The sequence below is a fragment of the Bombina bombina genome, chromosome 3 (genome assembly GCF_027579735.1).
Source record: "Bombina bombina isolate aBomBom1 chromosome 3, aBomBom1.pri, whole genome shotgun sequence".
Taxonomy (NCBI): Eukaryota; Metazoa; Chordata; class Amphibia; order Anura; family Bombinatoridae; genus Bombina; species Bombina bombina.
Genome location: NC_069501.1, coordinates 25,968,228 through 25,996,178, shown reverse-complemented (window position 1 = coordinate 25,996,178; position 27,951 = coordinate 25,968,228). Strand labels below are relative to the sequence as shown.

At 43.1% G+C, this 27,951-nt stretch overlaps 1 protein-coding gene across 1 annotated transcript in view; it reads left to right on the top strand.

Annotated features, from left to right (window-relative positions):
- Window positions 1-1,693: 1,693 nt before the first annotated feature.
- The window catches only part of LOC128652188 (immunoglobulin superfamily member 3), a 104,150-nt gene continuing 77,892 nt past the window's right edge, over window positions 1,694-27,951 (top strand). Inside the window, exons 1-3 of the mRNA XM_053705128.1 lie at window positions 1,694-2,090; window positions 18,420-18,821; window positions 19,950-20,327. Of these exons, the coding sequence (XP_053561103.1) occupies window positions 1,694-2,090; window positions 18,420-18,821; window positions 19,950-20,327 (1,177 nt within the window). The remainder of the gene's footprint in view (window positions 2,091-18,419; window positions 18,822-19,949; window positions 20,328-27,951) is intronic.

Sequence of the window (27,951 nt, the reverse complement as noted above, 5' to 3'; positions counted from 1 at the left end):
GTCTCCCTCCATGAGCTCTGCAATCAGCCTTGCTTTGGTTTTATTGCTGGCAATAATTCCTCTCGCCTCCAGTAATTCCTTCAATGCAGTTCTCTTTAGTCTGGTATAATCTGTCCCCATTCACCGTCCGTTCATGTACATCACATGTCCTACGACTTGTTTGAATCCCGTCGCTTGCCACCAATTGTAGCAGAGAGTCAGTAGGATCTGTAATATCTTTTGGGTAGGCAGAGACAAGCAAGTAACTACTCTTGGTAATTGTAGCAGAGAGGCAGTAGGATCTGTAATATATTTTGGGTAGGCAGAGACAAGCAAGTAACTACTCTTGGTAATTGTAATAACCCCTTTCCACCAAGAACTAGACGACACATAGCTTGGGAGTCAACAACAACTTATTCAACAACTGGAAAAACAAACACTTTTTAAAAACAGTCTCCCCTACAAGGGGTTTCCCAACTGAAACAGCAGGGAGTTTAAACAGTAACATACAGTTTAACATACATTTTAACCATTAGCCTAAATAACAATTCCTGCATAGTTCATAAGTGGCGAGTTTTGCCACACCGTATAAACCTCCCTATAACTCCACCTATTGCACCATATAACCCTCCCTATAACTCCTCCTATTGCTCCATATAACCCTCCTTATAACTCCTCCTATTGCACCATATAACCGCTCCCTAAAACTCCTCCTATTGCAACATATAACCCTCTCTATAACTCCTCCTATTGCACCATATAACCCTCCCTACAACTCCTCCTATTGCACCATATAACCCTCCCTACAACTCCTCCTATTGCACCATATAACCCTCCCTATAACTCCTCCTACTGCACCATATAACCCTCCCTACAACTCCTATTGCACTATATACCCCTCCCTACAACTCCTCCTATTGCACCATATACCCCTCGCTATAACTCCTCCTATTGCACCATATAACCCTCCTTATAACTCCTCCTATTGCTCCATATAACCCTCCCTATAACTCCTCATATTGCACCATATACCCCTCCCTATAACTCCTCCTATTGCTCCATATAACCCTCCCTATAACTCCTCATATTGCACCATATACCCCTCCCTATAACTCCTCCTATTGCACCATATAACCCTCCCTACAACTCCTCCTATTGCACCATATAACCCTCCCTACAACTCCTCCTATTGCACCATATTACCCTCCCTATTACTCCATTGCACCATATAACCCTCTCTATAACTCCTCATATTGCACCATATACCCCTCCCTATAACTCCTCCTATTGCACCATATAACTCTCCCTATAACTCTTCCTATTGCACCATATAACCCTCCCTATAACTCCTCCTATTGCACCATATAACCCTCCCTACAACTCCTCATATTGCACCATATAACCCTCCCTATAACGCCTCCTATTGCACCATATACCCCTCCCTATAACTCCTCCTATTGCACTATATAACCCTCCCTACAACTCCTCCTATTGCACTATATAACCCTCCCTATAACTCCTCCTATTGCACCATATTACCCTCCCTATTACTCCATTGCACCATATAACTCTTCTTATAATTCAAGTGAGATCTATGCTGCTAAAAATACATTTTTTCTTTTACTGTGTATAACATTCTCAGCTACTCCTGTTTCTCTACATAACATATCCCTGCAATTCCTCCATATAACATCATCTAATTATTTCATGGAGCATGTGTGTAACTTTCACAGGTGTGTCCTGGGCTCAGCGAGAGGTGACCATGCAGCAGGGTCCCCTGTACCGTACCGTGGGCTCCCACATCACAATCTGGTGCGGTGTCAGTGGATACCAAGGCCCATCTCAGCAGAACTTTCTGTGGTCCATATACCTGCCTTCTGCCCCTGAACAGGAGGTGCAGATTGTGAGTACAAAAGATCCTGGCTTCTCTTACGCAATCTACTCCCAGCGGGTGAGCAGTGGGAACATCTACGTGGAGCGAGTGACCGGTGACCACGCTCTGTTACACATCAGCCAGTTGGAAGAGCGAGATGCTGGAGAGTATGAATGTCACACACCCAATACAGACCCAACGTATCATGGGAGTTACAGCGCTAAGATGTACCTGAGCGGTAAGTGATGAGAGAGAATGAACGTCATTATCAGTATTCTCTTTCTGTCTATATAATATCTTTATAACATTTATTTACCAGTAAATTAATACTAGATATAATGATGTATTTAAAGTACAGATTAATTTGTAGATGTAATTTGTAAAATAATATTAGTTGTTTAAATATGGAACATATAAGTGTAAATGTTTAGTATATACAAAGTAATGGGCGTGGTTATGTTGAAACCTAAGTTATAGGATATAAAAGTAAGTGTCATCAATAGCACAGGTTGTAACATCCATCAATAGAGCAGAATCTGTGTTTGTTTGTTTTTTACATATTTCTATTGAGGTTGCTGCAAAATAGGAAAAAGAAAAAAAAAACATAAAATAAAACAAAAGCTTGATGATACAACAGGGTCTACAAACCAGCAATCAGTACTGCAAGAGAAAACAAGTGGTGTATATATAATAGTCTAGCTTAACAGATATCTTCTATAAACAAACCCAAAAATAAGGCTGACGGTTACAAAAACAAGGTGAACACAATGGCCTCTATTTATCAAGGTCTGGCAGACCTTATCTGACAGTGCGGATCAGGTCCTCCAGACCTCGCTGAATACGGAGAACAATACGCTCTCCGTATTCAGCATTGCACCAGCAGCTCACAAGAGCTGGTGGTGCAACGCCGCCCACTGCAGACTCGCAGCCAATCGGCCACCAGCAGGGAGGTGTCAATCAACCCGATCGTACTTGATCGGGTTGATTTCCGGTGATTCCTGTTCTCCTGCTCAGAGCAGGCGAACAGGGTTATAGAGCAGCGGTCTTTAGAAACACGGCCCGTACGGAGCTTGATAAATATGGGCCAATATGTCCTACTAGCAATACCTTTAGCAAACTATACTATAAAGTATTTTCTGCGTACATTTATAAAACAAGTATAGGAGCAACCTCATTTTTATTTTGTCAGGATATTAAAACCTCCTATCAGTTCAGAGGGGTGCAACAGGGACCTACACTTGCCACACTAGGGGGAGGTGAGAAAAAAGTTGTATTTAAAGGTCTTTTTCTTTAATGTTTCAGATAGAGCAGCATTTTTTTAAAAAAAAGTTTCTAATTTAATCCTATTATCAATTTTCTTTGTTCTCTTGCTATCTTTATTTTAAAAGCAGGAATGTAAAGCTTAGGAGCCTGAATTATGCTTGCTTATTGGCTGACTGAATGTAATCACCAATAAACAAGCGCTATCCAGGGTACTGAGCCTAAAATGGGCTGGCTTCAAAGCTTTACATTCCTGCTTTTTAAATAAAGATAGCAAGAGAACAAAGAAAAATTGAAAGTAGGAGTAAATTAGAAAGTTTTTTAAAATTTAAAAGTCATTAAAGAAAACATTTGGGTTTAGTATCCCTTTAAGGAAGGGCAATAATGGGTAGACAGGACTCCCTGAAGAGTTTGTTTTGTGTGAGTCAATCCTTCAAGACTGTATACTAAAAAATGAACATATATGTAGACCCTTGTGCCAGTGAAGGAAAAAAAACAAGGGGGGGAGGGAGAAAAGAAGGGAGAAGTCTCTCATCACCCATCATGGAATTGGGCACACTGCTATTTCTATAAAATCCACTTAGGTAAATAGATTTAAGGCTCAAGGATGCTGTTCTGCAGAGTATGTCCCATAAATTGCAAATAATGCGCATGGACGCCTGCCTTATTGCGGATCAAAAATGCATGGTCTTCCATTCGTCTAATGTATGTTACTATATCTACCTGTTTTCAGCCCCAATTATGAGCCAGGGCCAGCTTAACTGTCATAAATATGTAAATGCAAAAGTAACTAGTGAGACTAGGAGACCCCTTGAGGTTGTTGGAGTTACCTATAGGTTGGAAAGAATCAGCACACACAAGTGAATAAACTTGCACCATTGAAGTCTATGGGGGAGTACGGTAACTTGATTGTTACCTTTTTTACTGTGAAATATTACAGTAAATACACAGTAAAACACATTATTAAGTATTATTATAGAATTATTATTTAGACACATACAGTATCCCACAAAAGTTAGTACATCCCTCACATTTTTGTAAATATTTTATTATATCTTTTCATGTGACAACACAGAAGAAATTACACTTTGCTGTCCCCTCAAAATAACTCAACACACAGCCATTAATGTCTAAACCGTTGGCAACAAAAGTGAGTACACAGTATTTGGAAATGTCCAAATTAGGCCCAAAGTGTCAATATTTTGTGTGGCTACCATTATTTTCTAGCACTGCCTTAACCCTATTGGGCATGGAGTTCACCCGAGCTTCACAGGTTGCCACTGGAGTCCTCTTCCACTCCTCCATTAAGACATCACGGAACTGGTGGATGTTAGAGACCTTGCACTCTCCCACCTTCCGTTTGAGGATGCCCCACAGATGCTCAATAGGGTTTAGGTCTGAAGACATGCTTGGCCAGTCCATCACATTTACCCTCAGCTTTTTTAACAAGGCAGTGGTCGTCTTGGAGGTGTGTTTGGGGTCTTTATCATGTTGGAATACTGCCCTGCGGCCCAGTCTCTGAAGGGAGGGGATCATGCTCTGCTTCAGTATGTCACAGTATATGTTGGCATTCATGGTTCCCTCAATGAACTGTAGCTCCCCAGTGCCGGCAGCACTCATGCAGGCCCAGACCATGGCACTCCCATCACCATGCTTGACTGTAGACAAGACACACTTGTCTTTGTACTCCTCACCTGGTTGCCACCACACATGCTTGACACCATCTGAACCAAATAAGTTTATCTTGGTCTTATCGGACCACAGGGCATGGTTCCATTAATCCATGTCCTTAGTCTGCTTGTCTTCAGCAAACTGTTTGCAGGCTTTCTTGTGCATCATCTTTAGAAGAGGCTTCCTTCTGGGATGACAGTCATGCAGACTAATTTGATGCAGTGTGCAGCGTATGGTCTGAGCACTGACAGGCTGACCCCACACACCTTCAGCCTCTGCAGCAATGCTGGTTGCACTCATACGTCTATTTCCCAAAGACAACCTCTGGATATGACGCTGATTATGTGCACTCAACTTCTTTGTGGAACCTGTCCTGTAAAACCACTGTATGGTCTTGCCCACTGTGCTGCAGCTTAGTTTCAGGGTCTTGGTAATCTTCTTATATCCTAGGCCATCTTTATGTAGAGCAACAATTCTTTTTTTCAGATCCTCAGAGAGTTCTTTGCCATAAGGTGCCATGCTGAACTTCCAGTGACCAATATGAGAGAGTGTGAGAGTGATAACACCAAATTTAACACACCTGCTCCCCATTCACACCTGAGACCCGGTAACACTAACAAGTCACATGACACCAGGGAGGGAAAATGGCTATTGTGGTCCAATTTGGACATTTCCACTTAGGGGTGTACTCACTTTCTTTCCTAAGATATGCTTAGTCCACGGAGTCCTCAATTACTGTTGGGAATATCACTCCTGGCTAGCAGGAGGAGGTAAAGAGCACCACAGCAAAACTGTTAAGTACCACTCCCCTTCCCACAATCCCCAGTCATTCTCTTTTGCCTTCAGTGCAAGGAGGAGGTGAAGTTTGATCAAGATTTTTCTTCAATCAAGATTTTATTATTTTGAAAGCCAGAGCGGTATTGCTCTGATCTTTCCTGTCAAGTCTGGGTCTAGCTGTACTCCATGTTAGTCTCTTCAGTATCGGCTGTGGTAGCTTTCAAGCAGTTAGGAACTTGTGAGGTGGGCCTCACTGCATTTTCTAACATTTTGCTGCCTCTGCATCGAAAGGCTTACTCTGTCCTTTCTTGTTTTCACAGGTCTCTGTGAGGAGTGGCATCCTCTCATACCAGGTGAGCTGTCCTCCTGCTGGATAGCCAGGAGTGCAGGTAAGTGCCATTTTTGTTTTTATTATGGGAACAGAACACTGACACTATATCTGAATAACTGCACTTTATTTGGGACTTTTTATCCTGTTTTTTTTAAGAGGATTTTTTGTCAGGGAGCATGCACTGGGGCTTTGAGAGAATTGGTATGATTCACTGGTGGCTCAGTAGTGTCTATGTTTAGGAGACTATGCACATATTATGGAGCAGTGTTCCTTTAATGGGTTTAATGATGGCAACCAGGACCGCCTCTGTCATCTTAGAGGGAGGCGGGTCCTTATCTGAGGCTGTAATTTTCGCTTAAACGTGCGCTTTTCTTACACTGTGTGCCTATAGTGGAAGTGGATGTTAGCCTCTGCAGCGCTTAATGGACCTGTTAGAATCTCTTTAGGTTCCATTTTCCTCGAGTCAACTAAGATTCCGGAGTGCAGACGGGGAAGGTAGGCACCTCAGTGAAGCGCTGAGGTGTAGAGGTTTCCTGCTTTAGTACAAAATATATTTTCAGAGGTTTTGGCAGTAGTTTTTCTCAGTTATCTGGTTAGCAAGAGGAGGTTATTTAAATACCAGTTTAGCAGTCCGTTTTTTACTTTGGGAATGAATGCTGTGACAGTGTTAAAAAGAAAACTTTTTTATTTATTTATTTTTTTAGCTTGTTCATTGTGTTTCAATTTTTAGTACAAGATAAATCAAGAGTCTGTGCCTTCTGCTGAATGCAAGCTTTGTTTAGCTCCAAGTTGAACCTCATTTGCCTTTTTGTTCTGATTGTAATTGAGAGAACATTACAATACAAAGATAGAATTTTTGTTGCTGAGCCACCACTCTCTCAGGTTGATGCTGCTCAGGCAATGCCGCAGCTTTCTCCTCAGTCGTCCTAAGCCTTAACACATGCAGTACCCTGCGCTTCCTCGCAATCTCCTGGAGGAGTATATTTGCATGCAGAAATTGCTGCCCAAGTATCCTCTGCGATATCTGAGGCATTAGCTGCCATTCCCATGCTTCAGGAAAGACGCAAGAGGAAGATTAGAGAATCAAATAGTAAGGTTTCTGATCCAATACAAGCTAAGCAAGTTTCTCTTTCTCATAAGTGTGAAGAGGAAGATACTTAGGTAGCTTCTGAGGGTGAAGTCTCAGATTCGGATAGTATAATTCCTTCTGATGTTGAAGTTGTTTCCTTCAGATTTAAGCTTGAACACCTTCGTGTTTTGTTAAAGGAGGTTTTGGCTACCTTGGATTACTCCGATACCCCTGTTGTCAACCCTAAAAAATCTAGCAAATTAAATAGATATTTTGATTTTCCCTCCTCTGTGGAGGTGTTTCCTGTACCAGACCATGCTACAGAGATCATTGCCCGGGAATTGGACAGACCTGAAATCCCTTTTTCCACATTTCTGGTTTTTAGAAAGATGTTCCCCCCGGTCACGGACTCCATTAAGGAGTTATTTCAGATGGTTCCCAAGGTAGAAGGGGCGATTTCTACCCTGCCTAAGAGAACTACTATTACCATTGAGGATAGCTGCTCTTTCAATGACCCTATGGACAAGAAGCTGGAGGCTTACTTAAAAAAGATTTACAGTATATTCATCAGGGTCTCCAATGGCAACCAGCGGTATGTATTGCTACCGTGACAAGTGCCATCAAGCCTATTGGTTTGATGCTTTGTCTGAGTCTGTTCAAGCAGAGACTCCTTTGGAGGAGATACAAGATAGGATCAAGGCTCTTGTAAAGGTCTTACCTGGATTGGAGTCTGTAACAGAGATATGTTGTCACCCTTACAGGTATCACAGCCCAAAGTGATCTGGTAAGAAAACCACCTGGGCTGTGAATAAATGCACGGGGGCTGTGTGCAAAAAAATGATCAGAGTATGCTGTACAAACAAGGGTAAATCCAAGAGAGTAGTCAAAGTATTGCAGAGATCAAAGGAAGCCAGAGGTGCAGGTAACTGATGAACAGAGCCAGGGTCACAAGCCAGGGTCAGTCTTGGGGATTCAGGAACAAAGACACCTAAACTAGAAACAGGAAACATGAAGCAAAGAATTGACCCTGAGCACAGGAAAAGGCAGGGTTATATAGCCAGATAATGAGCTTCTAATTGGTAGGAAGTCACAGGAAAGTCTGACTGACAGGTTGTAAATGAGTACAGGTGATCCAGGCAAAGCAATATCCAGAGTCCAGCCCCAGTGCTGCAGGCAGGGTAAGGAAAGGTAATGAAAGGCTTACATAAACATACAAACTGAAAGAAGCAGCTGTGGCTTAGAGGAAAGAGAACAAGCCTAGGATAAGAGGACCCAGGTTCAAGTCCCTCGCTTGCTCCCAAAGGGGTGACCACGCCTGGCTAACTGCATGGAATGGTGGGAACCATGACAGCTCTTAAGCTAGCCAATTCATTTATTACTGATGCCTCTTTGCAGGTCATCAAGTTGGGAGCCAAAATATCTGTGTAGTGGTACTCCACTAGGGGGTCTCCCTTCCCCTGTCCAAACCCAGGAGTGGCCACTGGACAGTGGGCCCAAAGAAATAGTTGCTGAGACAGGGGTCAAACCAGCGGCTGTATCTCCCCCAGCTGGGCTGGTCTCAGTGGGCTCCCAGGCAGGTAGCGTCCCCTCTGCCTGTCTGCTTCTAGGCAGGAATAGATCCCTCTGCCTCACTGTACACTTCCAGCAGGTACCTTCCCCTCTGGTTTCTTCTAGTCAGGAATAGATCCCTCTGCCTTGCTGCTCCTGTCAGGCAGGTAACATCCCCTCTGCCACACTCCTTTCTTCAGGTAGGTATTGATTCCTTTCCCTACACTGTCTTTAAAAAGACAATTTGGGCTCACAAGTGCAGCTCTTTGCATACAGGCCCACAGACTATGTAGCAGGTCTCTCTTGCAGGGAGAGGTGCAGCCAGAATGCACAGTCAGAACCTCTGCAACTGGTATACCTGAAAGAATCAGACAGGACTACCTGATCAAGAAGGAACTACTACTATTGCTTTATTTCACTCAGGACTAGCTTTCACAAACACACCATTAAGCTCATGGTGACACACACTCCTTAAAATAAGAATAGAAAAACATATAGGAAACAATATAATAAAGCAATATATCTTTGCCAACAGGATGGAGGATTTAGGTAGTTCTAAACAGTAAAAATAACATTTATCTGTTGGTATTTTCGCCTATGCAAATATATGCAAATTAGTCATTCCTTCTCCTGTGTCCATTTTGGTGGTGAGCTTGCAACCAATAGATGGCGCTGTTATGATGTTTTTGGGATAGTTCAACCAATAGATGGCACTGTGTCACACATTGTCCATGTATGTGACTAGAAAACCGTCACAGTGCCCCCCCTTGACCAACGGTCCGGCAGATCGGGCTAGATCCTGAGCGGATCAGCTTCGGGCTGTCCAGGAATGAACATGACCAAATGCAACATAACTCAAACAGAACCAGTAATTCTCAGAATCACATCTTTCTTGACGATCCAATCGCTAGCCCCACTGTCCTCCCAACCTGGCTCAAAAATGCTCCCAGGCCAAACATGGAGGCATCTGGGCCCACTCCATGTGCTGGCTGGCTTTAGTTTGTGCTGGGGTTTGAGTGGTGACTGGGTATGCCTCCTTAAGTATTGATTCAGTAGATGTTGCAAAGGCTGGTGGCAGCTGACCCAGGTCATTTCCTAACAACACTTCAACCGGTAGATCTTTCATGACCTCCAGCTCCCCAATCCAAATGCACCCAAGTGGTGGGTAACTGATGTATTGCTCCCCCTGCCACCCGGACGAGGACAGTGCGTCCGGTCCTCCGCTTTGACTGAGCTCGATTTGGCTTTATTAGGGTTAGGGTAGCTCCAGTGTCACGTAACCCCTGAGCTGGTTGACTGTCTAATAGTACTAGCTGCCGGCAGTTATCCTGAGCAGCTGCTTGGATGGGGTCCACTTCATGGAGCACTCCCCATACTTCTTGAGTCTCAAGGGGGTCTGCTCCTAAACCAATCAGTGGATGCTGGTTCCCTTCTCTAAACGAGCGCACTGGGACAGGTTTTCCAGTCACCAGGTGGACAGCATCCCGCACAGGTCCTAGTGGGGGCCAGGTCCATACCTGCCAGGATTTACCCGGTGTGCAATTTCTCTGGATGTGTCCTATCTGCTTGGATCCATGGCACTGGGGCCTGGAACCGCTGTTCGGGGTTGCTGGGGTTCTGTTAGGGCAAATTGCCGTTTGTGGAAGGGGTGGTGCTAATTGAGGAGACATGGGCAGGGGTATTTCTCGGTGAACCGATTGATCCTCCCGCCTGGTGTCCTGGTATTCATCAGCCAGACGAGCAGCTTCATCCACAGTTAGTGGTCTCCTGTCTTGGACCCAGTCTCTAACCTCTGAAGATGTGTAATCATAAAATTGCTCCAGAAGTAGCATCTGCAGTGCATGGTCCAGGGTAGTTGCCTGGCACCCCCGCATCCAGTTGTATGCAGCCCGGTGCATCCGGTAGGCCCATTCCACATAATTTTCTTTCTCCTTTTTTCCACAGATCTCTGAATGTTCTGCGGTAGGCCTCCGGAGTAATGGCATAATGGGCCAGCAGTCTTTCTTTTACCCGGCTGTAGTCCAGGCTATCATCATCAGGAACTGACCGGTAAGCTTCAGCAGCTCTCCCCGTCAACTTATTGGCCAAAATTGTAACCCAGTCTGTGGAAACCACACCTTGTAGAGTACACTGCCTCTCAAAGTCTTGCAGGTATGCATCAATGCCCCCCTCTGCCTCGTTGAAAACTTTAAATGCAGCAAAGGGCAGCTTCTTTGTTCCTTTGTTGCCCCCCTGGCAAGAAGAGGCCCCGTTTCCTGGCCGATGCTGTATTTTGGCCATGCGGAGCCTAAACTCTCTCTCTGTCTGCTGCATGGCAGTCACATCAGCCATAATTTTTTCAACAGTCTCCTGAGTGGGCTCTGGGCCCAAAAGGGCCAATCATGCTCGGACTTCCCGCTGAAAATCTGACTCATCAGGGGTCTCCAAGAGCAGTGGGCAGGACTGGTTGCCTTCCATTAGATCAGCAATTAGAGTGTCTTTGGATTTATTTTTGGCTGATCTTCCTTGGGCTTCCAACAAATCCTTAAGGGTGCTTCGCTTTAGGACCCGGTACAGCTGCTCCATCCACTATTCAGCTGCTACTCGTGAAGGATCTCCTGATGGAGATCAGATCCCAGTGGTGGTTTGGACCTTCCCTGTACAGAAGGGATGATCCCACCGCTGCCACCAAATGTAGCGGTACTCCGCTAGGGGGTCTCCCTTCCTCTGTCCAAACCCAGGGGTGGCCACCGGATAGTGGGACCAGAGAAATAGTTGCTGAGACCGGGGTCAAGCCAGCGGCTGTATCTCCCCCAGCTGGGCTGGTCTCAGTGGGCTCCCAGACAGGTAGCGTCCCCTCTGCCTGACTGCTTCTAGGCAGGAATAGATCCCTCTGCCTCACTGCACACTTCCAGCAGGTAGCGTCCCCTCTGGTTTTCTTCTGGAATAGATCCCTCTGCCTTGCTGCTTCTGTCAGGCAGGTAACGCCCCTCTGCCACACTCCTTTCTTCAGGTAGGTATTGGTTCCTTTCCCTGTACTGTCTTTAAAAAGACAATTGGGGCTCACAAGGCCAGCTCTTTGCATACAGGCCCACAGACTCTGTAGCAGGTCTCTCTTGCAGGGAGAGGTGCAGCCAGAATGCACAGTCAGAACCTCTGCAACTGGTATACCTGAAAGAATCAGACAGGACTACCTGTTCCAGAAGGAACTACTACTATTGCTTTATTTCACTCAGGCTTTTACAAATACACCAGTAAGCTCATGGTGACACACACTCCTTAAAATAAGCATAGAACAACATATAGGAAACAATATAATAAAGCAATATAACTTTGCCAACAGGATGGAGGATTTAGGTAGTTCTAAACAGTAAAAAAAAAACATTTATCTGTTTGTATATATTTGCATAGGCGAAAATACCAATTGGTCATTCCTTCTCCTGTGTCCATTTTGGTGGTGAGCTTGCAACCAATAGATGGTGCTGTTATGATGTTTTTGGGATAGTTCAACCAATAGATGGCACTGTGTCACACATTGTCCATGTATGTGACTAGGGAATCATCACAATCTGGTTTTGTGATTTTAGCGTGCAGAGCATTATGGTTGAAGTCTTGGTCAGCAGATGTTTCCTCTAACTCTAATCTTTTGTCGATTTCTTACAAGGGTAAGAGCTTGTTTGGGCTGGGTTTGGCAGAAAATATTTCAGATATCACAGGTGGTAAAGGATCTTTTCTGCCACAAGAAAATAAGAATAGACTGAAAGGACGTCAGAGTAATTTTCATTCATTTCGTAACTTCAAAAGTAAGTCTTCCCCCTCCTCTACCAAGCAGGAACAGTCCAAGCCTTCTTGGAAACCCAGTCAGTCTTGTAACAAGGGGAAGCAATCCAAGAAGCCTGCAGCTGAGTCTAAATCAGCATGAAGGGTTCGCCACTGATCCGGGACTGGATCAAGTGGGGGGCAGACTCTCTCAGTTCTTTCAGGCATGGATATGAGATGTTCCAGATCCGTGGGCCATGGACATAGTATCCCAGGGTTACAAATTAGAATTCAAGACCATTCCTCCCAGAGGCAGGTTCCACCTCTCAAGATTATCTGTTGACCAAAATGTGTCTAGGGTTCTATTCCAATCTGTTTGTGGTTCCCAAAAAGTAGGGAATGTTCAGGCCTATTCTAGATCTAAAATGCCTAAACAAGTTTCTCAGAGTGCCATCCTTCAAAATGGAGACTATTCACTCTATTCTCCCTTTAATGTAAGAGGGTCAGTTCATGACGACCATAGACCTGAAGGATACGTACCTCCATGTTCCCATTCACAGGGATCATCACAAATTTCTGAGATTTACCTTTCTGGACAGACACTTTCAGTTTGTGGCTCTTCCTTTTGGCCTTGCCACAGCTCCCAGAAATTTCTCATAGGTCCTGGGGGCTCTTTTGGCAGTGATTTGGTCTCGGGGCATTGCAGTTGTGCCTTATCTGGATGACATTCTGGTTCAGGCGCCATATTTTCAACTTGCAAAATCTCACACAGAGATATTGTTGTCTTTTCTTCGCACTCACGGATGGAAGGGGAATTTGGTAAAGAGTTCCCTTGTTCTGGCCACAAGGGTGATCTTTCTAGGAACAATTATAGATTCACTTTCAATGAAGATATTCCTGATGGAAGTCAGAAAAGCAAAGATCTTTCTTCTTGCCTATCTCTACAGTCTGCTGTACAGCCATCAGTGGCCCAATGTATGGAGGTAATTGGTCTGATGGTGGCTTCCATGGACATAATTCCTTTTGCCCGGTTCCATCTGAGAGCTCTGCAGTTATGCATGCTGACTCAATGGAATGGGGATTATGCAGATCTGTCTCAGAAGATAGTTCTAGTTCAAGCGACAAGGGACTCTCTTCCATGGTGGCTGTATCAAGAACATCTGTCTCAGGGGACTTCCTTTCGGAGACCCTCATGGGTGATTGTGACCACAGATACCAGCCTGCTGGGCTGGGGAGTAGTCTGGGACTCATTGAAGGTGCAAGAACTTTGGTCTCTGGAGGAATCTGCTCTCCCCATTAACATATTGGAGTTGAGAGCGATCTTCAATGCCTTGATGGCTTGGCCTCAACTGGCCTTAAAAATAAACAAGATGTCAGTTGCTGTAGTTAGAATAAAAAGTCTCTTTATTTATAAATAGTTAAAACATGGAGGGTACATACCCTATTGGAGGAAAAAATAGACTAACATGTTTCGGCTTGCGCCGTACTCATAGTCTTAAAACACCATACAAACACTCTAGTTTAAAAACCCCCCTCTGGGATTTGATTGGTGGAAATCTTAAACATCAATTAGGGCATTAAAGGTACAGTACATGATACGCTTTTTTGGCAATGTGATAGATTATATGTATATTCATTCTTACAATGTAAAATATGCACTTCAACAATATCATAAATCCTATGTGTTAAACATTACCTTCTATCCTTATTATTAAATTACATTATTACTATCCTCATAGGTTATTTGAGATGGCATATACTGATAGACAAATGGATATAAAAATAGATATAAATATAATTGTAAGAGAAGAAATACTCCCAATTTCATGTAAATTCCCTCTTCAAGGAACTAAGATGCTTTGTTTCATTGATATGGCATTTACCACTGAGTATACAGCATGTGTACCCTATACTGCCTTGTATCCTCAGTTTCATAAAAGCATACTTGATACAGGGTTATTTTATATATAACACAAAGAACCCGTAGTCATAAACAATTCTGTTTTGTAAGAGAATTAAGAACAAAGAATATGAAATATACTTTTTTATGTAACTGAGCATAAGGTTTTATTATAGAGTGTAGGTAAGGGAACTTATCAATCCTAGGCACACATGAGTGCTATGGGGTGATAGGAAACAGAGATGTAAAGGTGGCAGTTATTTGCTTGTATTCCTATTATTCTTAAGCATATAATAATATTAATATTATATATCTTTGAGGGACCCAGAGAATAGAAGGGTGACAAGATTAATTCCAGTGATTGATAAAATCATATTCAGAGTTCAGACCAAAAGGTACCTTGGTCTGAAGTCTGAAGATCCAGTACATCTCCTGCCTGGATAAAATCTGGAACTTGTCCCCACCTCTTCCCCGGGCCTGGACTTTCTCAATTATCATCCATCTGAGGCTTGCGCAATTTTTGTCGTGTGTGTTAACAAAGTGATTAACTATGGGGGTACTGCTTTTACCCACTCTAATGGTTGATAAATGCTCACGTATCCGTGAGCGTACCTCCCTTGTTGTTAAACCTATGTATTGGAGATTGCAAACTGTGCATCACACGAGGTAAATGCAATAAGTGGATCTACAGTTCACACAGGTAGCCACTTCAAATCTTTCCCCTGTAGTGCAGGATTAGAATGATGAGCCTATGTGAACATATTCACACGCTTTGCATTGGGTATTCCCACATCTGTATGTGCCCCTATGCCTAAGCCAAGAGGATTGTGCTGAAGCAGGTTTTTTAAGCTGTGAAGGAGACAAAATGCTACCCACAGATTCACTTTCAATGAAGATATTCCTGATGGAAGTCAGAAAAGCAAAGATCTTTCTTCTTGCCTATCTCTACAGTCTGCTGTACAGCCATCAGTGGCCCAATGTATGGAGGTAATTGGTCTGATGGTGGCTTCCATGGACATAATTCCTTTTGCCCGGTTCCATCTGAGAGCTCTGCAGTTATGCATGCTCACTCAAAGGAATGGGGATTATGCAGATCTGTCTCAGAAGATAGTTCTAGTTCAAGCGACAAAGGACTCTCTTCCGTGGTGGCTGTATCAAGAACATCTGTCTCAGGGGACTTGCTTTCGGAGACCCTCATGGGTGATTGTGACCACAGATACCAGTCTGCTGGGCTGGGGAGTAGTCTGGGACTCATTGAAGGTGCAAGAACTTTGGTCTCTGGAGGAATCTGCTCTCCCCATTAACATATTGGAGTTGAGAGCGATCTTCAATGCCTTGATGGCTTGGCCTCAACTGGCCTTAGCCCAGTTTATCAGATTTCAATCAGACAACATAACCTCAGTGGCTTACATCAACCACCAGGGAGGAACTCGGAGTTCCTTAGCCATGAAGGAGGTGGCTCAGATCATCAGTGGGCGGAAACGCACAATTGCTGTATTTCTGCCATCCACATTCCAGGAGTGGATAACTGGGAAGCGGATTTCCTGAGCAGACAGACTTTTCATCCCGGGGAGTAGGAACTTCATCCGGAGGTGTTTGCCAGGTTAACCATCAAATGGGAGTACCGGAGTTGGATCTGATGGCGTTTCGACAGAACGCCAAGCTTCCAAAGTACGGTTCAAGATCAAGGGATCCTCAGACCTTCGTGATAGATGCACTGGTAGTTCCTTGGAACTTCAGGATGGCATTCCTATTTCCTCCATTTGCTCTCCTTCCACAATTCATTGCTTGTATCAAGCAGAAGCGAGCATCAGTGATTTTAATAGCTCCGGTATTGCCTCGCAGGATTTGGTATGCAAACCTAGTGGAAATGTCGTCTCTGCCACTGTGGAGACTACCCTTAGGAAGGACCTTCTGCTTCAAGGTCCTTTCCTTCATCTGAATCTTGTTTCTCTTAAGCTGACTGCTTGGAGATTGAACGCTTAATTCTATTTAAGTGTGGTTTTTCTGAGTCGGTTGTTGAGACCCTGATTCAGGCTCGTAAGCCTGTTACTAGGAAGATTTTCCATAAGATATGGCGTAAATATCTTCATTGGTGTGAGTCTAGGGGTTTCTCTTGGAGTAGGGTCAGGATTCTAAGAATTTTATCTTTTCTCCAGGAAGGTCTGGAGAAGGGCTTGTCTGTCAGTACTCTGAAGGGTCAGATTTTTACCCCTTTTGTTGCACAAGCGTCTGGCAGACATGCCAGATGTGCAATCCTTTTGTCAGGCCTTGGTGAGAACCAGGCCTGTGTTTAAATCAATTGCTCCACCTTGGAATATTAACCTTATTCTTAAAGTTTTGCAGCAGGCTCAGTTTGAGCCAATGCATTCCATAGATAGGTTTTGTTTCTTACTGCTATCTCTTCTGCTCGAAGAGTTTCGGAGCTCTCATTTTTGCAGTGTGACTCGCCTTATCTCATATTTCATGCAGATAAGGCAGTTCTCCGTACTAAGTTTGGTTTTCTTCCTAAGGTTGTTTTGAATAGAAATATTAATCAGGAAAATGTTGTTCCTTCCCTATGTCCTAATTCATCCTCTCATAAGAAACGTTTTTACACAACCTAGATATGCGTTCTCTTAAATTTTATTTGCAGGAGACTGGATTTTCGCCAGTCTTCTGCATTGTTTGCTTGTTTTTCTGGGAAACGTAAGGGTCAGAAAGCTACTGCTACTTGTCTTTCTTTCTGGTTGAGAAGTATTATTCATTTGGCATATGAGACTGCTGGACAGCAGCCACCTGAGAGAATCACAGCTCACTCCACTAGGGCTGTATCTTTTTTTGGACTTTTAAAAATGAAGCTTCTGTGGAACAGATTTGCAAGGCTGCAACTTGGTCCTCTTTGCATACTTCTTCCAAATTTTATAAATTTGATACTTTTGCTTCGGCTGAGGCTTCTTTTGGGAGAAAGGTTCTTCAAGCAGTGGTGCCTTCCATTTAGGTATACCTGTCTTGTCCCTCCCTAGTCCTCCGTGTCCTTTAGCTTGGGTATTGGTTCCCAACAGTAATTGAGGACTCTGTGGACTCACCATATCTTAGGAAAGAAAACAAAATTTATGCTTACCTGATAAATTTATTTATTTACGGATATGGTGAGTCCATGGCACACCCTGTATTGTAAAGACAGTTTTTTTTACTAAACTTCAGACACCTCTACACCTTGTGTTACTCCTTTTCTCCATTTTCCTTTGGTCGAATGACTGAGGATTGTGGGAGGGGGAGTGGTACTTAACAGCTTTGCTGTGGTGCTCTTTGCCTCCTCCTGCTGGCCAGGAGTGATATTCCCAACAGTAATTTAGGACTCCGTGGACTCACCATATCTGGAATGAAAGAAATGTATCAGGTAAGCATACATTTTGTTTTTTTTTTGCTAATGGTTTAGACATTAATGGCTGTGTGTTGAGTTATTTTGAGGGGACAGCAAATTTACACTGTTATACAGGCTGTACACTCACTACTTTACATTGAAGCAAAGTGTAATTTCTTCAGTGTTGTCACATGAAAAGGTATAATAAAATATTTATAAAAATGTGAGGGGTGTACTCACTTTTGTGGGATACTGTATACACATTATAGCCCTTTGCAGTCAAAAACATGGCTATATACCATATACCTTTAAACCTTTATAACTTTTTTTTTATATTTATTTGATTAATTTTTATCAGATAGTATAAATATGAGTGTAACATTTTGTTGTGTTTAGTGCAACTTTATTTTAAGCCGTAAACCTTTACACAAGGACTTCACAAAATTTAGTTTGTGGACACGTTTACTTTCAACTTGTAATTTGCACGATATTTCAATATCTCGCGCATGCTAACAGGGCACTTGTAATCTGGTTCTAAACCAGGAAAGAAAAAATATTTTAATAGAGAAGCAAATTGACAAAACAGTAGGAAAATACAATAATGTCATGTCATAGGAAGGGGGTTTATTGGCAGGAAATGTAATTCATTAATGACTTAGGTCACCAGTCAGGGTTTCATCCTATTACATATGTATTTGTGTCTGACAGTAATTACAGTAGTATGTTAGGAAATTGATTTCATGATGCATGGAGTAGACATCCAGTGGAGGCGGTAAGGACAAATGCTGTATGTTTGGGATACACAAAGCACATGACTACCCAGAGAATTAATTGAGATGATAACTTTTTATAGAAATGAATAATCCTTTTGGTTCATTGTCTGCCTAATGTAGCATCCTGACACCAAGTTAACCCTTCTTTCTCCAGTGATTCCTGACACTCTGAAAGTCACAATGGCTTCTCAGGAGCTGAGGAAGACACAAGGGGACAATATGGAGCTGACGTGCAATGTCTCTAAGGTTTCTGCTCAGCACACACATGTCTCAGTCACTTGGCTCTATAGAGAAGGCACACAAATACTGACACTATCCAGAGACTTTGTGCTTCAACCTGGTCCTAAGTATGCAGAGCGGTTCTCCAGGGGTGATATACGTCTGGACAAGTTAGAGGACACTATGTACAAACTGAGCATGAGGGGTCTTCAGGACACAGACCAGGGTGATGTCATCTGCCAGGCATCAGAATGGATACAAGATCCTGATGGAATATGGACAGCGATCACAACAAAACAATCTGACACGACTAATGTTATTGTATCAGCAGTCAGCGGTAAGTGTGTGCGCATGCGTGAATTAGTATGAGAGGGCTGCAGAAAATAATATGTCTGTAACTAGCAATACAGGAGCCAGTAGCAAGAATAAGTGGAGAAAGGAAGACTCCCTTTGGTACAAACACATAGTATCGCCTGCTATTATCAGTTGTCAGTTTGTGATTCACAATCTTATAATCTTATGTTTTTAATCAGTTTTATATCAAATTAAATCAGAAGGCGCAGGGCAGAAATCACTTAAACCCTGAGATCTCAGAGTCCAGACATGGCCCCCTGCTATGTGGAGGCTGGGTGTAAATAGCAGGATCTGGTGGGATAATATACATGACTAGCTGTAGATCACTGAATCATTGAGCTGATATTAATCTCACCTCTCTCTGTTTAAATCTTTGCTAAACTCCACTTACTTTGGTCCTGTTGGGTAATTTGAATATACAACATCTGGTCACATGTTCCTTGTGTCAGTATTGCACATGCAAATGTGACCACAGGGTGGTCTAACACTACATTGCCATAAGCACAGCATCATCACATAGACAATGACATATCGGTAACAACACATCAGGTTTGGGGTTAGGCTGACAGCTAGCTGGAAAACGTGACCACCCTTCACCTGCACTGGTGGGTAATATGGTTACTGCCGTGAAAATACTTTCATTATTGATCATTTCTGACCTTTGATATATTATCATAATAATACAATGGATTGGACAATTTCTATACACCCCAATGAATCCTTCTTTCACTCTATACCAGTTCATTAATCCCATTGCTTGTCCCACTGTGTGCACTGCAGATGCTAATTGTAGGATTTTGTTGATATGACAGAGCAGTCAAGTGATCTACACTGCACATAGGGGAAATGTGTTAACCCACAAAAATCAATCATCATTCCAGTGTTTTGTAAGGAATATGCACCACATATGAGATACTGTTCAGATTCAACCTATCCTATACAAATACTTCTCTACGCACTTAGGAGAAAAATCTCCCATCTAGTGTGTTTGGGCAGCAGTTACAGGGCATTAGAATTGCACCATTGCTTGCAGATATATAAACCATTATGTCCCTAGCTGGTGATTACTATAATGGTAGGTTCTGACGTTGTCTTTTTATTTAATCTGCAGGACAAGATTTTGATGTTGATATAAATGTCCCAAAAGTCCCTATCACCCCTGGCAGTCCGCTAGAGCTCAGTTGCTCTATTAGTCTTTCAAATCCAGATGGTAAGGCCTTCCAAGTTACGTGGCTGCTCAACAATGCAATCCTGGGAATATGGTATCCATCTGGGATTTCCCGCTTTAATAAGCAGCACCGGACACTGAAAGTCCCAGAGCAGGTGGTGATTGGTAGGAGTAGCTTAGTCACCTGGTACCTAAGGATCAATCAAGCACAGCCAGAAGATGCAGGTCATTATGTGTGTGAAGTCCTGGAGGACAAAGGGCTACTGGGGACCACAAAGAAGAAACGTTCCAGCTCGGTGCCTGTGACAGTGACACAAACAGGTGTGTTATTGTTTGTTTCTAAATACAAGATGGCGGAAGAGGAATTCAAGATAAACAGGTGAAATAATATGGGCTTTGTGCAGGATATGATGTTGTAGCACAACAGGTGATGAAGGTGCAAGATAAACTATATAGGTGTATGACACAGAGGGAGTTTAAAGATGCCTGGAAGGAGAATTTGAGAGAACAAGAGAGGGAGGTGAAGAGGGACAGAGAGAGAAAGGGAGAGAGTTAGACAGACAGAGAGACAAAGACAGAAAGACTGATAAAGAGATGTAGAGAGAGACAAAAACACAGATAAATAGAGGGGAAGAGACAGAAAGAGGAAGGGAGATAGTCAGACAGACAGAGGGAGAAAGACAGACTGAGAATGAGATGAAGAGACAAACACACACAGAGATATAGAGGGGAAGAGACAGAGAGAGGACAAGAGTCTGACAGACAGAGAGAGCAAGACAGACTGAGAATGAGATGAAGAGAGAGACAAACACACACACAGATATAGAGAGGAAGAGACAGAGAGAGGAAGGCAGAGAGTCAGACAGACAGAGGGAGAAAGACAGACTGAGAATGAAATGTAGAGAGAGACAAGTACAAACAGAGATATAAAGGACAAGAGACAGAGAGAGAAAGGAAGAGAGTCAGAAAGACAGAGAAAGACAGAGAAAGACAGACTGAGAATGAGATGAAGAGACAAACACACACACAGAGATATAGAGGGGAAGAGACAGAGAGAGGACGAGAGTCTGACAGACAGAGGGAGAAAGACAGATTGAGAATGAGATGAAGAGAGTCACACACAGAGATATAGAGGGGAAGAGACAGAGAGAGGACAAGAGTCTGACAGACAGAGGGAGAAAGACAGATTGAGAATGAGATGAAGAGAGACACACACAGAGATATAGAGGGGAAGAGAGTCAGACAGACAGAGAGAGCAAGACAGACTGAGAATGAGATGAAGAGAGAGAGAAAGCACACAGAGATATAGAGGGGAAGAGACAGAGAGAGGAAGGCAGAGAGTCAGACAGACAGAGGGAGAAAGACAGACTGAGAATGAGATGAAGAGAGACACACACAGAGATATAGAGGGGAAGAGAAAGAGAGAGGACAAGAGTCAGACAGAGAGAGCAAGACAGACTGAGAATGAGATGAAGAGAGAGAGAAAACACACAGAGATATAGAGGGGAAGAGACAGAGAGAGGAAGGCAGAGAGTCAGAAAGACAGAGGGAGAAAGACAGACTGAGAATGAAATGTAGAGAGAGACAAGTACAAACAGAGATATAAAGGACAAGAGAGAGAAAGGAAGAGAGTCAGAAAGACAGAGAAAGACAGACTGAGAATGAGAAGCAGAGAAAGACAAATACACACAGAGATATAGGGGGGAAGAGACAGAGAGAGGAAGGCAGAGAGTCAGACAGACAGAGGGAGAAAGACAGACTGAGATGAAGAGAGAGACAAACACACACACAGATATAGAGGGGAAGAGACAGAGGGGCCGAATTATCAAGCTCCGAATGGAGCTTGAAGCCCCGTGTTTCTGGCGAGCCTTCAGGCTTGCCAGAAACACAAGTTATGAAGCAGCGGTCTAAGACCGCTCTGAGGCGGTGGACAGAAATCGCCGGAAATCAACCCGATCGAATACGATCGGGTTGATTGACACCCCCTGCTAGCGGCCAATTGGCTGTGAATCTGCAGGGGCGGCATTGCACCAGCAGTTCACCAGAACTGCTGGTGCAATTATAAATGCAGAGAGCGTATGCTGTCGGCATTTATCGATGTGCAGTGGACATGATCCGCAATATCGGATCATGTCCGCTAACATCATGATAAATAGGCCCCAGAGAGAGGAAGAGAGTCAGACAGATAGAGGGAGAAAGACAGACAGACTGAGAATGAGATGAAGAAAGAGACAAACACACACACAGACATAGGGCATATGTATCAAGCTCCGTATTGCTCGCCATATTCAGCGATCTCTGTCGGACCTGATCCGCACTGTCGGATCAGGTCCGACAGACATTGTTAACTAGAGGTCATAGAGGGGAAGAGACAGAAAGAGGAAGGGAGAGAGTCAGTCAGACAGAGGGAGAAAGACAGACTGAGAATGAGATGAAGAGAGAGACAAACACACACAGAGATAGAGGGGAAAAGATAGAAAGAGGAAGAGAGTCAGACAGACAGAGCAAGAAAGACAGAAAGACTGAGAATGAGAATAAGAGAGAGAGAGACAAACATACACAGAGAGATAAAGGGGAAGAGACAGAAAGAGGAAGGGAGAGAGTCAGACAGACAGAGGGAGAAAGACAGACAGACTGAATGAGATGTAGAGAGAGATAAACACACACAGAGATAGAGGAGAAGAGACAGAGAGAGAAAGGAAGAGAGTCAGACAGATAGAGGGAGAAAGACAGACAGACTGAGAATGAGATGTAGAGAGAGACAAACACACACTGACACACAGAGATATAGAGGGGAAGAGACTGAAAGAGGAAGGGAGAAAAACAGACAGACTGAATGAAATGAAGAGAGAGACAAACACACACAGAGATATAGAGGGGAAGAGACAGAGAGGAATATTTCCCCTGTGCTCTAGTTCAGCTATAATGAAAACCTGGCCTGTTGGGGGAACTTGAGGACCGCTGTTGAGAAACACTGATCTAATGGGATAGTTCAGTCTCCTGAACTTTAGCCCAAAGAGTATGGTTGGTTTACACTGTACAGTACACAGAGTATGGTTGGTTTACACTGTACATTACACAGAGTATGATTGGTTTATACTGTACAGTACACAGAGTATGGTTGGTTTACACTGTACAGTACGGTTGGTTTACACTGTACAGTACACAGAGTATGGTTGGTTTACACTGTACAGTACACAGAGTATGGTTGGTTTACACTGTACAGTACGGTTGGTTTATACTGTACAGTACACAGAGTATGGTTGTTTTACACTGTACAGTACACAGAGTATGGTTGGTTTACACTGTACAGTATGGTTGGTTTACACTGTACAGTACACAGAGTATGGTTGGTTTACACTGTAAAGTACACAGAGTATGGTTGGTTTACACCGTACAGTACACAGATTATGATTGGTTTACACGGTACAGTACACAGAGTATGATTGGTTTACACTGTACAGTACACAGATTATGATTGGTTTACACTGTACAGTACACAGATTATTATTGGTTTACACTGTACAGTACACAGAGTATGGTTGGTTTACACTGTACAGTACACAGAGTATGATTGGTTTATACTGTACAGTACACAGAGTATGGATGTTTTACACTGTACAGCACACAGAGTATGATTGGTTTACAATGTACAGTACACAGAGTATGGATGGTTTACACTGTATAGTACACAGAGTATGATTGGTCTACACTGTACAGTACACAGAGTATGGTTGGTTTACACTGTATAGTACACAGAGTATGGATGGTTTACACTGCACAGCACACAGAGTATGATTGGTTTACACTGTGCAGTACACAGAGTATGGTTGGTTTACACTGTACAGTACACAGAGTATGATTGGTTTACACTGTGCAGTACACAGAGAATGATTGGTTTACACTGTACAGTACACAGAGTATGGTTGGTTTACACTGTACAGTACACAGAGTATGGTTGGTTTACACTGTACAGTACACAGAGTATGGTTGGTTTACACTGTACAGTACACAGAGTATGATTGGTTTACACTGTACGGTAAAAAAAAGCACAAAAGGAAAAGGTGCACTTGTAGTCACAGGTGTCAATGAAGGAAAACTTTATTGTAGAATTCTGTCAGGATAGGTTAAGTCCAGAGTTAGACCCAAATGCTAGAATGAAGTTTGAATAACACTCTAGCACTGTGAGTATATTCCAGGACCTGACCCTGCGACAGCTGCAGTAATATACTCACTGAAATAAACTGGAAGTTGGTACAGCAGGGTCAGGAGAAGAAAGTTCGGGTAGTTTAGGGTTAACCAAAAGAGTAATCCATCAAGCAATAACCGGCACCTTGAAATCAGGCAGGAAGGGGTTAACCAGAAGAATTTGTCAAACAAGCAAAGTCCAGCAACGTGTTATCAGGCAGATTGGGGTTAAACAGTAGAATTGTCTAGCAAGCAAAGTTCCAGCAACGTGTAATCCGGCAGTTTGGGGTTAACCAGTAGAATAGTCAAACAAGCAAAGTCCAGCAACGTGTTATCAGGCAGTTTGGGGTTAAACAGTAGAATGGTCTAGCAAGCAAAGTTCAGCTACGTGTAATCCGGCAGTTTGGGGTTAACCAGAAGAATAGTCAAACAAGCAAAGTCCAGCAACGTGTTATCAGGCAGTTTGGGGTTAACCAGTAGAATGGTCTAGCAAGCAAAGTTCCAGCAGCGTGTAATCAGGCAGTTTGGGGTTAAACAGTGAAATGTTCAAACAAGCAAAGTCCAGTTAACAGGAAACAGGCAGGAAGGGTTAAGCAGGGTAAGAGTCAAACAAGCCAGCAATTCTAATCAAACTAGAGATTCAGAAAGTACTCACAAGTCAGGAATTAGAACAAACAGGCACCGAGGAGAGGAGACGCCGGAATAAGAAGACCTTCTGACGTCAGCAGTAGGGGCCCGAAGAGAAACAGGGTTGCTAGGCAACCAAGGAAGCGCTACCGCGCTGACAGAAAAAAAGAGGAAAGCGATCAGCAGCAGGGCGATCGCGACAGTGCCCCCTCCTCAAGGACCCCTCCGGGGAACACGAACAGGCTTTGAAGGATTCTGAGCGTGGAACTGTTTGATCAAAGCAGAGGCGCGGACATGAGAAGCAGGTTCCCAGGAACGTTCAGTGATGGGATATCCCTTCCAATGGACCAAATAATATAAACGGTTACCCCGTAATCTGGAATCAAGGATTTGACTGATCACAAATTCTGAAGTACCATCCACAAGAAACGGACAGGGAACTTTATATTTGGTGGAAAACTGGTTAGAGACTGGTGGTTTAAGAAGAGATACGTGAAAGACCGGATAAACCTTCAAGTTGTCTGGCAAAGCCACCCTGTAGGCAGTAGAACATACCTTGGAAACAATCCTAAATGGTCCAATGTATTTAGGACCTAATTTAGCACAAGGTTGTTTGAGTCGGATGAATCTGGTGGAAATCCAAACCTTGTCTCCAGTCCGAAATGAGGGTGCCTTTCGGCGTTTGCGATCATCAGATCGTTTATACTTTTGAGAAGAGAGGAGAAGAATTTCCCGAATCTTCTTCCAGTGTTTACAGAGATTCTTCACAGTACAATCTGCTCCCGGAACTCCAGAACCCCCAGAAGACATAGGAAAAGTTCTAGGTACAAATCCATAGGCTGCCTTGAAAGGAGAAGTCTGTAAAGAAGAATTGAAACAGGAATTGGATTGAGGATGATGGGCAGTAGAAAGAGATATGGTAACTCCAAACTGTTTGCACAGAGATTTCCAAAATCTTGAGACAAATTGAACTCCTCGATCAGAAACAATGTCCAAAGGAAAACCATGTAATCTGGTGATATGTAGTATAAACAATTCAGCGAGTTTCTGGGCAGATGGTAATCCAGGTAATGGAACAAAATGAGCTGCCTTAAAAAATCTGTCTACCACAACCCATATGGTCTTGTTTCCGGCAGAATTAGGAAGATCAGTAATAAAGTCCATGGAAACATGAGACCAGGGATAATACGGAACCGGCAGAGGTTGTAAAAGTCCAAGAGGTAAAGAAGAAGACTGTTTATTAGAGGTACAGGAATGACAAGCTGCAACATAGTCCTTGACATCTTTGACCATGGAAGGCCACCAGACATGTTGTTTGAATCTCCACAAAGTATTACGTACTCCTGGATGTTCAGACAGAACATTATCATGAGCCCAACAAAGAAGTTTGAGGCGGAATTCTGTAGGTACAAACAAGATCCCAGGAGGTATGTTAAAGGATGAAGGAACAGAGGCTTGAGCAGACTGTAATGCTTGGAAAGGAAAAGTAGATAACTGAGCTAGAACTTTAGCAGGGCGGAGAATGGGTTCAGAATCCAAAAATGTAGAATCAGAGGCCAGAAATTGTCTAGATAAAGCGTCTGCTTTCGTATTCTTAGAACCAGGAATATAAGAGAGGACAAAATTAAATCTGGAAAAGAACAGAGCCCATCGGGCTTGACGTGAGTTGAGGCGTTTGGCAGTATGAAGATACAGAAGATTTTTATGATCCGTGAGAATAAGAAATGGTTGAACCATGCCTTCAAGCAGATGTCTCCATTCTTCCAAAGCCATCTTAATAGCTAACAGTCCCTTGTTACCGACGTCATAATTCAGTTTCAGAAGTATTGAACTTCTTGGAGAAAAATCCCACAGGAAGGATCTTGCCAGTAACAGGATTTCGCTGAGATAGTACAGCCCCAGCAGCGATCAGAGAAGCATCCACTTCAAGGATGAATTGGAGACTCGGAACAGGATGGCAAAGAATGGGAGCCGAAGTAAATGCAGACTTCAAAGATTCAAATGCCTGTAAGGCTTTATCAGACCAATGCTTGCAATCCTGACCCTTCTTAGTAAGAGCTGTAAGGGGTGCCGAGATGTTAGCAAAGTCTTTTATGAATTTACGGTAGTAATTGGCAAACCCCAGGAACCTTTGAAGAGATTTTAAGGAAGTTGGTCTAGGCCAATCTATAATAGCCAACAGTTTGTCAGAATCCATCTTGAATCCAGACGGTGAAATAATGTAACCCAGGAAATGAATAGATTCTTGATGAAAAGAGCACTTTTCAAGCTTGGCAAAGAGAGAATTTTCACGTAATCTCTGGAGTACTAGTGTAACATGATGAACGTGATCCTGTAAAGTTCGGGAATAAATCAAAATATCATCAAGATAGATAATAACTAATTGATTAAGATAGTCTCTGAATATTTCATTAACAAAATGTTGAAAAAATGCAGGGGAATTGCATAACCCAAAAGGCATAACTAAATATTCATAGTGCCCAAACCTAGTGTTGAAGGCAGTTTTCCACTCGTCCCCTTTACGAATCCTGACCAAATTATATGCCCCACGAAGATCCAATTTGGTAAAGATGGAAGCACCCTGGAGATGATCAAATAATTTGGGAATGAGAGGAAGTGGATAACAATTCTTGATTGTAATTTGATTAAGAGCACGATAGTCAATGCAAGGACGAAGACCTCCATCTTTTTTTTCCACAAAGAAAAAACCTGCTCCTACTGGAGAAGAAGAAGGGCGAATAAAACCTCGGGCCAAATTATCCTTGATATATTCCTCAAGTGAAACATTTTCTTGACGAGAAAGTAGGTATGTTTTACCCTTAGGAAGAGGTGCTCCTGGTAATAGGTCAATGGGACAATCAAAGGTCCGGTGTGGAGGTAATATTTCAGCATCCTTTTTAGAAAAGATATCACAAAAAGAATGATAATGTTCAGGCAAGGAATCAGGAGTGTCCAAAACTGCCACAACTGTACTAGAAGTTTTGGGAGTATTCTGAAGACACTGTTTGAAACAAGAAGATCCCCAAGCAACAAGTTCTCCTTTAGACCAGGAAAAAACTGGATCATGTAGTTGAAGCCAAGGGAGTCCCAAAATGAGAGGAAACTGTGGGAAAGAGATGATGTCAAAACA